We start from the raw sequence: 12,500 nt of genomic DNA on the forward strand, positions 1-12,500 counted from the left end.
ACTGCCCCTGGTGTATACTAGACTCTTTTTAAAGTTGAGGAAGAAGAGAGAGAGGAAAATAATGAGAGACAGAGAAGTTAAGCAAAAAGTTGGCTCTGTGAATGTGTTGCCCGTCATTATGTGAATGAACACAACTACTGTGATACCACAATCTCACTCTTCATCAGTTTACAAGGGAGGGAATTAAATATCATGTTATGCAGGGGGAAAATATGTATATCTATATAAAAAAAAAAATGTAAGACAAGATGAAATCATCAACATAAAATATTATATTCTGAGATCTCTGGGAGGTTACTACATAAGAGGAAATGGTCAAAGGTTCAACACCGGGAACCCCTTCATTTATATAAAAAGAAAAGAAGGAAAAGAGGGGGGAAAAAAAAGAAAAAGAAAAAATTGGTGCATTCTTTTTTTCTTTTCTTTTTTGTTTTTTTTTGCTGGAAATGTATGAGACATTTATAACAGCATGCATACTCTTCACTCTCACACAAAGTTTGAGAAATAAAAACTAACCCTCGTCAAGACATGAATGCACTCCCTTCATCACTAATAAAATCAGGTCACTGGTAGAAACAAAAATTTCCAGAGGAGTCTGCATGCCTTTACCCCACACGTGAAAAAAATGTCCTCTACTCATGTGGATGTAAAGATTTGCCAAGTCCTGCACATAAAAGTAACACATTTAAGTTTTTTAAAAATAATTAAAACAGGAAAAAAATATATGATGCACTCACATAAAAAACATGCATTCAATCAGCCACCACTGCTAGACAGAGAATGAGTGGATACTGACTTCAATACAGAAAATTCAAATACAGTTTGGCAAAAAAATAGTCATCTATCATACAATTGTCAGGATTCTCAAATTTTTTGTGTATTTTTTTGTTGTTTAACTGTAAAAGACACTACATTTCGGCTACACACTAGAATAACACTACAAGCTACACCTCTCTCCCGTCCTGTATCCTTGATGCATGCTGCCCGGGGGTCTCCTGCTGTGCCTTCTGGGGTAGGGGGAGTAGGGAGGGGGTGGCAAGGTGGGTGGCAAGGTGTGGGGAAAGTAGGAGACGGGGGGAGGGCAGTGTGGAGCCCAGCGGGAGGCTTCTCAAGGTGCTCTGACATCTTTGGTTTTTTATTATTATATTATTATTATTTATTATTTTTCTGGTTGGCCAGTAAGAGTTGAATGGTAGAGAGGGGAAAAAATACAAATGTGGAGGTTGCTGCAGAATATTGCACTACCTACCCTAAGCTACCATCGGATGCATGGGAGAAAAATGCAAATTGTACTCTTGGCGCCGCAGACAAAAAGGAAAAAAGAATCAGGAGGAAGAGGAAGAGGGAGTGACCGTCCCGCCACCAGCCGAGACCCAAAGAGCAAAGGGTAATTCCAGCTGGATGACCAGCGTCATCTCCCTCATGTGAGGCTCTCATTTCTATAAGTTTTCCTGAATATTGTGTCATTGTTCGTACTCTCCAAAATATAAGGAATTTTGATGGTTTTGTTTTCTTTTGTTTTCTACCACAGTTGTGCTGTGATCTACATTAAAAAACAACAATAAATAAATAAATAAACTGCGAACAACTTACAAATTATCACATTTTCATGACAATTAAAATAAAATAGATGAAAAAAAAATCTCTGTATAAAGATACTTTCCTATATACAGAGACAAGAAAATTCGTTCTGAAATTACTGTGTAATTAAAAACCAAAAGCATCAAACTCCAATTCCTTCTGCTCCTGCTTTTTTCTCTCCTCTTCTGCCTCTTCTTGCTCCGTGCGGTCCAGCTTCTCCATGTACTTGACCACGCGCTGGGTGGGTTTCAGGCTTCTGAGGAGGCTTGTCTGCATGGGAAGGAGAAAGAAAGAGAAAGGCTGTTACACTGCCCTTTGCTGAATCATCAAGAATCTCTTTTCTTTTGTTTTACTGCATTTTTCCTCTTCAGTGATAAATTCAACAACAATTAAAATGCACTCAAATACTGACTTCTTTAATGTTGTCTAAGTGGATTACCCACCATGCGCCATTTATTTAAATATACATATAAATATGCATTTCAGCAAGAAAAGAACTGTTCATTTTTCATTAAAACTGAATTCCATTACAAACAATCCCTAATAGCTACAATATTGGTATTCAAGGAAAACAATATCAAAATGATTTTTTTTCCCCACAAGTAATGGGAAATAAAGAAACACACTTCCTAATATAAAATTTAAGAGTATATCTCTTAACCTGAAAGCATCAAATAACTGAAATCTCTTCATACCTGCTGTACCCCTACGCATTTCCTGAAAGCTACCACTCATACGCCGAGTATTCCATCAACATTTTATTTCCCTTTTCTCCGCTATTTGTCAAAATGAACCTTGATTCTGCTGTCGCATAACCTTACCGTGGCAGTGAGGTCCATGAAGTGGAGGAACTTCTTCAGTACCACAACCATCAGATTGAAGTTGGCATCAGGTAACATGCTTCGGATCTCAGCCTCACACTCCTGCCAGAAAATAAAAGGGGTGAAAACTCCTTCATCCAAAAAGAAAGAACTGCTTACTAATACAATACTTATCCTTTACATCACATTGATGCCCAATGAAGTACATATATATACACAGAAGTATACACAATAATCACAAATATTTGAAAAAAACACTCCCACTCTCTCTCGCTCTCTCTCTCACATTCAGGTATATTCCACATTCCTCTTTACTGTAGTCTGCATAAAAGAACATAAATAAACACACTTCAAAGTTTCACTCTCACTGCTCACCTCGTCCTCCATGATGCAGTAGCCTGTAAGCAGTGCAGTGTATGCAGCTACAAGTGTGTCCTCCATGTGATGGCCTGCCTTTTGTAGCACTGAAAAGAGAAAAGGGAAATAAGCAAGCCTATTCACCTCTACACCACTGTCCACTTTCTACTGCTCTTAACCCATTTGCGACAGGTATCCCACATATGAGACACTCAGAAAAAAAAAAAAAAAAAAAAGTGTGAAAAAAACAAAAAGAAAAAGAAACTAAATGTATATATAAATAAATATAAGAATAAATAAATAAATATCTTTCTATATCTATATATACATATATACATCATACATACAAATAAATAAATAATAAATAAATAAATAAATAAATGAATAAATAAAATATACATACATCCATACACACACACACACATATATATTCATGTATATGTATACACATGAATGTATGTATGTATATTTATGTATGTATATGAGGGTATATTGTTGTCACATGCTCCTTAGCCAAATTTTTGCATTAAAGCATTTGGCTGAGGGTATGAAGGTAGTCGTGAAAAATTAGAAAAATGAAAAAAACTCTATTACACCATTATGATGCAGCATACCAAATGACATAATATAGCCCTTCGAAAATGGCAAAAGAGCAAAGAACGCTTATGAAAAAGAGACATAATAATGCAAAGGGAAGGAAAGAAATCTCTGCACCACTCCCGTGAGAGTTGCCACCCAAGAAAACCTAATGCAAAGATTTTGGGCCACCTGCTGGCAGTGAGGAACATAGATCCAACCGGTTAAGATTCCTGTATATACCCTCCTATCTCAAGAAAAAAGAACTTTAAGTGATAATAAGCAAAAAAGAAAACCTTTCAAACAGACAACAAATTAGTACAAGTTTCTCTCCAACTCACACTTGGCTACGGTCTCCTCCAGTTCATCATCCTTTCTGTCATCTTCCTTCTGTGCCTTCTCCGACAAGTCGTTGTCAATGAGGTCATCTGTATGGGCCTCCTGTTGCCGGGCACTTTCCTCACAGCGGTAGAACAATTCCACGAGAGCCTGCATGGCCCCCTTCCTCTCTCCTTTGCCTGTAGGAGAAAGTTTTTACATCACAAATCTTAAAAAGCTTAAAAATATCTATTATAATCATATGATTCCCATATTGTCTAAGATAAAAATGTCAAAAATAGGGTAGTGATAAACCCAAAAGGAAGATAAATTAGCCACTGTCTGAAGTATGAACAAGCCTAATTTTCTTATGACTTACTGTCAATGTGTACGCTCTTAAATCATGAAAAAGGATGCAAAACAAACCACACAATAGGACTTACCACCAAAGCAATCATTGTCATCATCATCCAGAAACTCTGGAGCCTTGCTTTTCATCAGCAGGTTGCGGTTTGATTTACTATGCTCAACCAGGTTCAGCAGAAGACAACACGCCTTGATTGAAAGAGACAGAAACAAAAAATCACTAAAATATAATCTTTCACGGTAATTTACTATTAGCCCCTTGTCACCAGGTGGCATGTGTGGGAATGGAGGGACGGGGGAGGCAGGAGTAGAGAAGGAGGAGAGTGTGACATTGATGTGCAAAAGGGTCACTCCAGGTGAGGGACCAGGGGGGGAATCATAATTTCTATAATGTTACTGACATTACTAATATCAATACAAGACAAAAGAAAATAGAAAAGAAAAAGATACCAACAAGACAAAAACAAGGTTTTAGCAGTTAATCAAGGGAATATGGAACAAAGGAGTTTATGTATGTAATACAGGCTAACCAGTGAAATGGTGCAGTGTACTTGCTTGGATCCTTCAGAAAATATTCATCTTGATATATCAGAAGTTTATTTTATATGCTAACATGAAAAAAATACAAAAGCAAATTCTATAACAAGCATGGTTGTCATCACATGATACCAAACATTATATACTTTATTTAGAATAAAGAGCCAATAATAATGAATTATGGATTCTATACAACAAAAAAATATTCTACATTTTAGACTATTCAGAAAATATGGTAAACATAAACTTTAGAAATTAATAATACAGAATAGATATTTTACAAAGAAAAAGGTAAGAAATGTTGCTATGGCCCGTGAGTGCACTATCAGCATTTTTTATCTATTATTATTATTTTTTTTTTGTTTGCCCTTTTTTTTCTTCAACAGAAACATGTTAATTAGTCCGTTAACTCACCAGGATCAAGATCTCGAATCTGGTGTCGTGTGCTAAGTATCGTGGCATGATCAGGAGGCAATAGAGTGTAATGTCATACACCTCTTGCTCATTGCCCAGAAGACGGCTACCCATAGCTGAAGGTATTAAAAAATGTAGTCATTATAATATTAGATTATAATAGCACCACAGCATTAAGAAAAGCAGAAAATATATAAAATAAGAATAAAATGAACAAAATATATTCCACCAATCATGAACAGCTCTACTGACATTGAGTTCAAAAAGCTATAAATCAACTCTAGCTCCATTGTTGTCTGAGACGTATACTACCGTACATTCCATGCTCATGGATTGCCGGCCCTGTTGTCTCAAAATTGTTTTCTCCCTTACAAGGATTAACTAACAACCGATATTCACTTGGGGTTGCCAGCATGTATGTGAAAGGGATACCTTGTATGGGTACAGAACCTAATACACTCATTTTGTACATGTGATCAAATTGCCCACTGTTGAAGTATTTGATTATCATAATGAAATTTTGCACGTTATCCACAATTCACATGCATGCTCCTTTGAGTATCTAAATTATTCACAGTATCTGATTTAAACATTTTCCCTTAATCACTACCTTTCCACCACCATATTTCAAAGTAATAAATTGGCCTATGAAAAATACAGTAGCTGTCATCATTACAAAATCCAACACACATTTCTATTCCCCATTATCTATAAACTTTATGGCATCTGCTCAGTAATGGTAGGACTGCTGCAGATATAAGACAAAGCATATATAATACTAAAACTCATGCATTTTATTCAAGAAAAACAAATATAACTGACCTTCCTTTCCGCTGTTGTGTGTGAGGTTTATTAAGACTTTGATCGTGGTGAGCAAGGTCTGGACCAGTAACTGGCCGGTGGACATCCCACCTACCATGGTCTTCTGGTTCTCCGTATCACTGACTGGGTACAAGGGCACCTCTACATGACACAGCCGATACAGGTACATGAGTTTTTCTGGGAATATGCCATCTTGGTACGTCAGGAGGTACTCTTGATTGGCTGTGTTTTGGTGCGTCACCTGTACCAGAGAAAACAAAAACAGCTAATGATCTCACCTAATGGATATCCATTTTTTTCTTCTTGGGGGTGGTGGGACATGGGAACAAACAAAAAAAGAACAAGAACATATAAAAGAAAAAGCCAGTATTTCTAAAACACTCACATTTTCTATGACTTTGAGGCAGCGGTCAACCTTTGACAACTTCTCAAGAAGGGGGTGTGTCCAGGTCTCAAGGTCAGGGGTGAACATCTGTGTGCAGTGGGTGATGGTGCGAATCAAATGCTCAACTCCACCCAGCTCCCGCAACTCCTCTTTGAACCACTCTCCTGCTCGCTTCGAGGTCAGACTCAGCAACGTTTCCATGGCAAGGTGGCCAGCCTGGTTGTAAAGATGTATGTGAGTCTTGAGAATTACAGCAAGAAAGTAAATAATTCCATACCAGATGTCCAATTAGAATTGCAAAACTAATTGCAACACTGATGGCATTATGAATCCCATTATCATCAATAATAATATCTATACAGAAGTACAGCCAAAATGTTAGTGAGAACTCCTCCATCCTAACATCCTCATAGAAAACTCACAGTGATGTTGTTCAGGTTGAGATGCTTTGCGTGGCCCTTCTTTTGCATGTCACGGCACAGCTCACGAATCTTCTTTTTGTTGTGGTCCACTTCTGCCATGTCTACAAGGGTATTGTCAGAGGCATCTGCATCTGTGTCGAGCAGATTCAGCATCAGCTCCAGAGAATCACGGTCCAGGTCCATGTTGAGGCGGTCCTGGCTTAGCGTGAACATCACAGTAGCTGCACAGATGGCCAGTCTCTGCGCAAGGCAAATCAAGGATAATGATCAATTATAAGAATAACTGCGTAAAAATATAGAGAATTGATATGTTCCTGAAATATATATATATGCTTAGTACCATCACCAGCAGGAAGGCTTGCGCAATCAAAACAAATAATCGAAAAAAGACTCAGAACTTACGTGATCTGAGTGTGCATCTGAGAGAGCACTGAAAAATTTGATCACAGTGCCGTGCGCTCTTAAATGCATCCTGAAGGCTGGCACCATACACTTCTGAGCCAGGTTCAGTGCAGCCAGGCACCGGGTGGAGACAGGCATGGAGGAACGCAAGGCATCAAGGAAGTATTCCACATCATCATTGAATTCCTGGAACTCGCCAGATTCTTGCAGCTGATGCGTTCTTTTCACATTCTTCACAACAGTGTAATACTGGGGGGAGAAAGAGATTAATCAGCCATCAATTTAAGACTGCATTGTTTCAAAATCTAAGGCATTATTTCAATCATAGTTTACATACAAATAGTAGGGCATATATACCTGGAATTAAGCAAAGAAAAGAAAAAAAAAGAAAAAAAAGAAGAAAATAAAAAATCAGCTTCTTATTTTTGTTTTGTAAACAGGAAACTTAATCACACTGGTTCTGACTGCTTTTTCTTATAAAATTGCACACTGGTTTTGACTGCTTCTCTTTATAAAAATCATCCCCCCCCCCCCCGGGTATTTCTATTAAAAGAAATACCCAGTCTGGTATTTCTGCAACTCATCAACAGTTATGCTCAAATTTCAATGAGATTTTTACCCCATTTTGCTGGGCAGATGTACTGTCACCAATCATATTTGTCTCCATAAATGCTCAGCCACCAATTTCACCTTTCCTTCAAGCATTCAGGAAGAATGCTATCAGTATTAATGCTGTTATCATCATTACAGATATCATAATTTCTATACTGTTACTAAAATTACTAATATCAATACAAGATAAAAATGAAAACATATCCAAAATTCAAAGAGAAAGATAGAGAGATGAGCTATTAGTAGTAGTAACTTAGTACTTGTGGTGCCATCTAGTGTAAAAACAATTTGTAGACGACTCTCACAGTGGGCATTGCCTTGTACGTGCATGCCTTCCCCGGTGGCAGAGGGTTAATTACAATAATCAATATAATGTGTATGCTAAATAAGTACACAGAAATCTGAATTCCTCAAAAGAGCTTGTTATAAAACCACTAACCTCATCATGACACCCTATTTTATTCAGGATGGAAAGCTAATGATTCATTCAAAATAATATAATCATGCTATGACAATCCAAAAAGCATTAAGAACACTTGTTAACATGTTAGAATTTCCCTTCATCTTGCATTGCTTGGTTATTCTTGTGCTAAATTGTGCCCTTTACGTCTTTCTTAATAAATGACTCGCACATGAATACATTTTCCCGCTGATTCAATAAAGAAATTAGATTTTAAAAAAGGCCTCAAAAGTTACAGTTACATTTCTTAAAAAACAAATAAAGTAGAAAAATATATAAACAACTAAATCTAAACAAATAACAATAAATAAAAATAATGAATGAATAAATACATAAAAAATAACAAATAAAATAAAAATCTTTTGCAATTCTCAGACACTTTAGTTATTTTGCCGATACAAAAAAAGTAATCAGTTTGTACTGGATTCCAATATCCAATTCAACTTTTATCATTCCCTGCTTGCATGACGTTAAAACCCATTTTGATTCCCTTTTTCATACCATAAGTTTTGGCAGCCCCTGACTCATCATCACTATCTATGAGAATGTTAGCTCACACATTCAGGTTATTCTATGAAAACAGATACAAGTAAGAGAAAGCTTAAGATATGATCATATATGATAAACGATATCCAAACCTAAAAAAACTATCTGAAATTCCTCACAAGCTTTATTCTAATAATACAAATATGATAGATTATGCAACAAACAGCATACCCTGTATATGCCAGAAATCATACTGCTATAAAGAATCATCAAACACTCCATGAAAAGGAACAGAGAATATCAATAAACCATTTCCTCTGTACCCCTGATTTATAGATTTCAGATTTTCATGGTAATGCTAATGCCGGAGTTATCCAATAGGAATAAGGAATGGCTATGCTGTGAAGGAAGTATCTGGAAACCAGCCACAAGTGATGTAAACTGCTTATGCTGCCTTCACACAGTACAAGAAGCTTACTGCCCATCAGTTCTATATTATACAAATAAAGCGTAAAACTCAGACATGTTAATTAGTAACATTACATTTCTCAACCCATCTTACACAGCGGTTTTAAGTAAAATTAAACAATAAAAATCATGAAAATGTCTTACTTGTTTTGCATTCTTTGCACATTTGACACTGGTCACTGTTTGGTTGTCATAGGAATCATCCAAGTCTGCAGTTGATGAGGATCCCGGCCACGTCTGGACTCTCTTGAGGGTGGCTGGAGGATCAAAATCAAAGTCATCAAAGGAGGATGCGGCTGAGGTCACACTTTGGCTGCTCTGCAGAGCTGGCTTCTCCTTAGCTGCATCATCCTTCTCCTCCTGGTCATGCCACTTGTGTCTGTATGTTGCTCTCTTCTTTGCATCACGGTCAGCATCACGGCTCTTGAAGATGCTGCGCTTCTTGACCAGCGGTGGCTGCTCTGGCTTTTTCACGCCCTCAGGCTCAGACTTGGTGGAATTACTTCTCTTGTAAGATGCACAGGAGGAAGTGGCGGACGATTGCGTAGTCATTAATGAACCCTGAGATGAGAAAAGCAAGTCCTCCATTTCCTGTGTGGCACCCATTGAAGGAGAGTCTTTCTGGACTGGCAACACCCCAGTCCCACAATCAATATTGGTCCGGTCTTCAATATCATTTTCATCAAAATCTGTACTAAACAAATCAAAGTTATCACTCTCTCCTCCTCCCCCTGAGGACACAGTGGGACTGTCCACTCTCCCTGTGACTGGGGGAGGGGTTTTCTGTGGTTCTGTGAAGTCACTTGATCCCACACCAAAAATATCAAAATCATCAGTTAAGGAACCACTACAAACTTCACTCAATGTATTTGGTTGAGTATCAATGTCTGACAAAGAGACCATTTTGTTGCTCATGTATTTGTTCAGTTCTCGAGATTTTGAGACTTTGGTACCATAGGTTCTTTTGCTGCCTAACTGGGGAGTTTCACTGTTTGATTTGGTACCTGAAAAGCTATAGTCACTATCTTCACCTAAAATTGGCAACCCAGTTCTCTGGTCCACCAGTCCCGCAAACTCAAAACTAGAATCGTAAGTCGAGTTAATTGTCCTGTCTGGTGAGGCAAGTCTTTCAGGAGAATGGTAGGCATTCTGTTGTGATATGAGAGATGTTGAACTGACTTGGGATTCTTTGTACTCTGCCGGCGGGGAGCTGGAGGGCATGAGCTCCTCTGACGAATCTCGGTTCTCTTCACTCAAGTCTTTAGTGGATGGAGAACTAGCCACACTCGTCGAGGCGCTGTTTGCACGGGAGTCATCACTGGGCAGCTCCACTGTGCTAGAATATGTTTCCTGAGAACAAGAGGCCACATTTCGACTTTTGAAAATCTTAAGCTTGATCCCACTACTAGATTTCTGGCCACTTGGAGCCTCTGTGAAGTTTGATTTGTTTCCACCACTTGTCACAAGTTTGTCAAAAGCACTTTGGTCTGACAAATCAACACTGTCTTTCACTGTCCCCTGACTCGAGTCCGGGGTCTCAAAGGAGGACAAGGGCGGTATTTTCAGGTTACTCAGCCCATCGTAGCCTTTAGCTCGAGTCTTTTCAATAATACTGGGTTTTGCAGCGACGGGCTCACTCACCACATCCACATTTCTACTTTTGAAAAATTTTCGGGGTTTACTGTATGTGGAGTTTGGAGGTTTCACCTGAAGTGATGCCCCATTGGCTGTGCTCCCACCATCAAAGCTGAACGCATCGTCAGCAATACTCGATGGTGGGGAGTCATCTGGGTGAGACCTCTTATTGCTGTCATCCTTGCCTGTAAACAGAGCAGATATAGAATTAGTTTAAGCAAAATAAAAACACGATTCAAAATGGTTCACCCATAGTATAATGCTTTCAATAATTAAAGCACTAAAACATATATATATACCATTTTAAAGATGATGAACTTATGATCATTAAATAATTTGGGGGAAGTTACAATCATAAATACATTATATATACATACATCATAGTGCCACATTAAATACACTATGTAGCTTGACATCCTTGCCACAAGGGAACCAAAATACATTAAACCTGCACCATCCATATGACTAAGCATAAACAAATACACAGCTGATACAAAGTTATCAAAAATACCCCCCAAAATAATCTAGAAAATCAAATAAATGTGCTGAGTATTCCAATCACCATACAGTTCTTGCTTTCTTCTCAAAGTAACAAATAAAAACCAATGATGATGATGATGATGATGATGATAACAATAATGATGATGATGATGACAATTGCAATAATAATAATAATAATAAAATAATAACAATAAAAAATAAATAAATGATAATAATAACATTACTGATAATGATGATGATGATGATAATAATAATAACAATAATAATAACAATGATAATGATGATGATCATAATGATAATAATAAAATAATAATTATAATAATGATGATGACGATGATGATGATGATGATAATCATAATCATAATAATAATAATATAATAATAAATAACAATAACAACAAAATAATAATAATAATGATAACAAAATAATTATAATAATAATAATAATAATAATAATAATAATAATAATAGTAATAATAATAATAATAATAATAGTAATAATAATAATAATAATATTAACAATAATAATAATAACAATTAATAATAATTAGTGATAATAAAAAATCAATAATATTAATAATAATAATAATAATAATAATAATAATAATAATAATAATAATGATAATAATAATAATAATAACAATAATAATAATGATAATAATATCAATAATAATAATAATGATATTAATAATAACAATAACAATAATAATAATAATAATAAAATCAGGGCGACTCACCAAAGCCTCCATTGATGCTTCTGATTGATGTGAATGACGTAATCCCCCACTTCCCCACATGTCCGGCAGTCTTGGTTGCCGAGGGCTTGGTGCTGCTGCCACCCGGCTCGGTCACTAGCTTGTCGAACTGGCTGATAGGGGGTGGAGCAGCTTTTTTACGGCTGTATGTTCGGCTATATCTGCCAGTCATCTTGATGAATGCACTGGAAAGGTAGAGAGAAAGACTATTAGTGAAAGTTAGCATTACCTATATACTGTGCAAAACGTAAATAAAAAATATACATAGTTCTATTTTACAAGTTTATGTAAAGTTCCAACAAAAATATTATCTTCCTATACTGCAAAATACTCTAAATCAACATCCCTTTACTTCAGATAAGATAACTTACACACATTATTTTCCTTAGATCTTTTATTTTTATTTTATTTTATTTTTTCTTTACTAACTTCCTTGTCTAAAGTAGTATGAAACGGCTCTATTCTCATCCATTACCCAATGCACGTATAGTTGCTCTAAACAATTTATTAGATTTGTTCTGACCCATTATCAACTTGTCCTTTGCAAATCTGATAGGATATCCATATCTTTTTCCTGAAAGAT

The 12,500-nt window shown here is 36.6% G+C and overlaps 1 protein-coding gene across 4 annotated transcripts in view; it reads right to left on the reverse strand.

Annotated features, from left to right (window-relative positions):
* Positions 1–12,500, reverse strand: part of wapl (wings apart-like) — a 23,446-nt gene that overhangs the window by 1,232 nt on the left and 9,714 nt on the right. For all 4 annotated transcript variants that reach the window (XM_027372405.2, XM_027372389.2, XM_027372412.2 and 1 more), the window contains 12 exons: positions 11,900–12,102; positions 9,172–10,847; positions 7,002–7,250; positions 6,600–6,839; positions 6,178–6,393; positions 5,793–6,033; positions 4,971–5,086; positions 4,097–4,208; positions 3,677–3,853; positions 2,778–2,866; positions 2,403–2,504; positions 1–1,851 (listed from right to left, as the gene is read on the reverse strand). The exon at positions 1–1,851 is cut by the window's left edge and continues 1,232 nt beyond it. In XM_027372405.2, the coding sequence (XP_027228206.1) occupies positions 1,708–1,851; positions 2,403–2,504; positions 2,778–2,866; positions 3,677–3,853; positions 4,097–4,208; positions 4,971–5,086; positions 5,793–6,033; positions 6,178–6,393; positions 6,600–6,839; positions 7,002–7,250; positions 9,172–10,847; positions 11,900–12,089 (3,552 nt within the window). In that variant the 5' untranslated portion in view covers positions 12,090–12,102 and the 3' untranslated portion in view covers positions 1–1,707. The remainder of the gene's footprint in view (positions 1,852–2,402; positions 2,505–2,777; positions 2,867–3,676; positions 3,854–4,096; positions 4,209–4,970; positions 5,087–5,792; positions 6,034–6,177; positions 6,394–6,599; positions 6,840–7,001; positions 7,251–9,171; positions 10,848–11,899; positions 12,103–12,500) is intronic.

This window comes from Penaeus vannamei, chromosome 30 (assembly GCF_042767895.1).
Source record: "Penaeus vannamei isolate JL-2024 chromosome 30, ASM4276789v1, whole genome shotgun sequence".
NCBI lineage: Eukaryota > Metazoa > Arthropoda > Malacostraca > Decapoda > Penaeidae > Penaeus > Penaeus vannamei.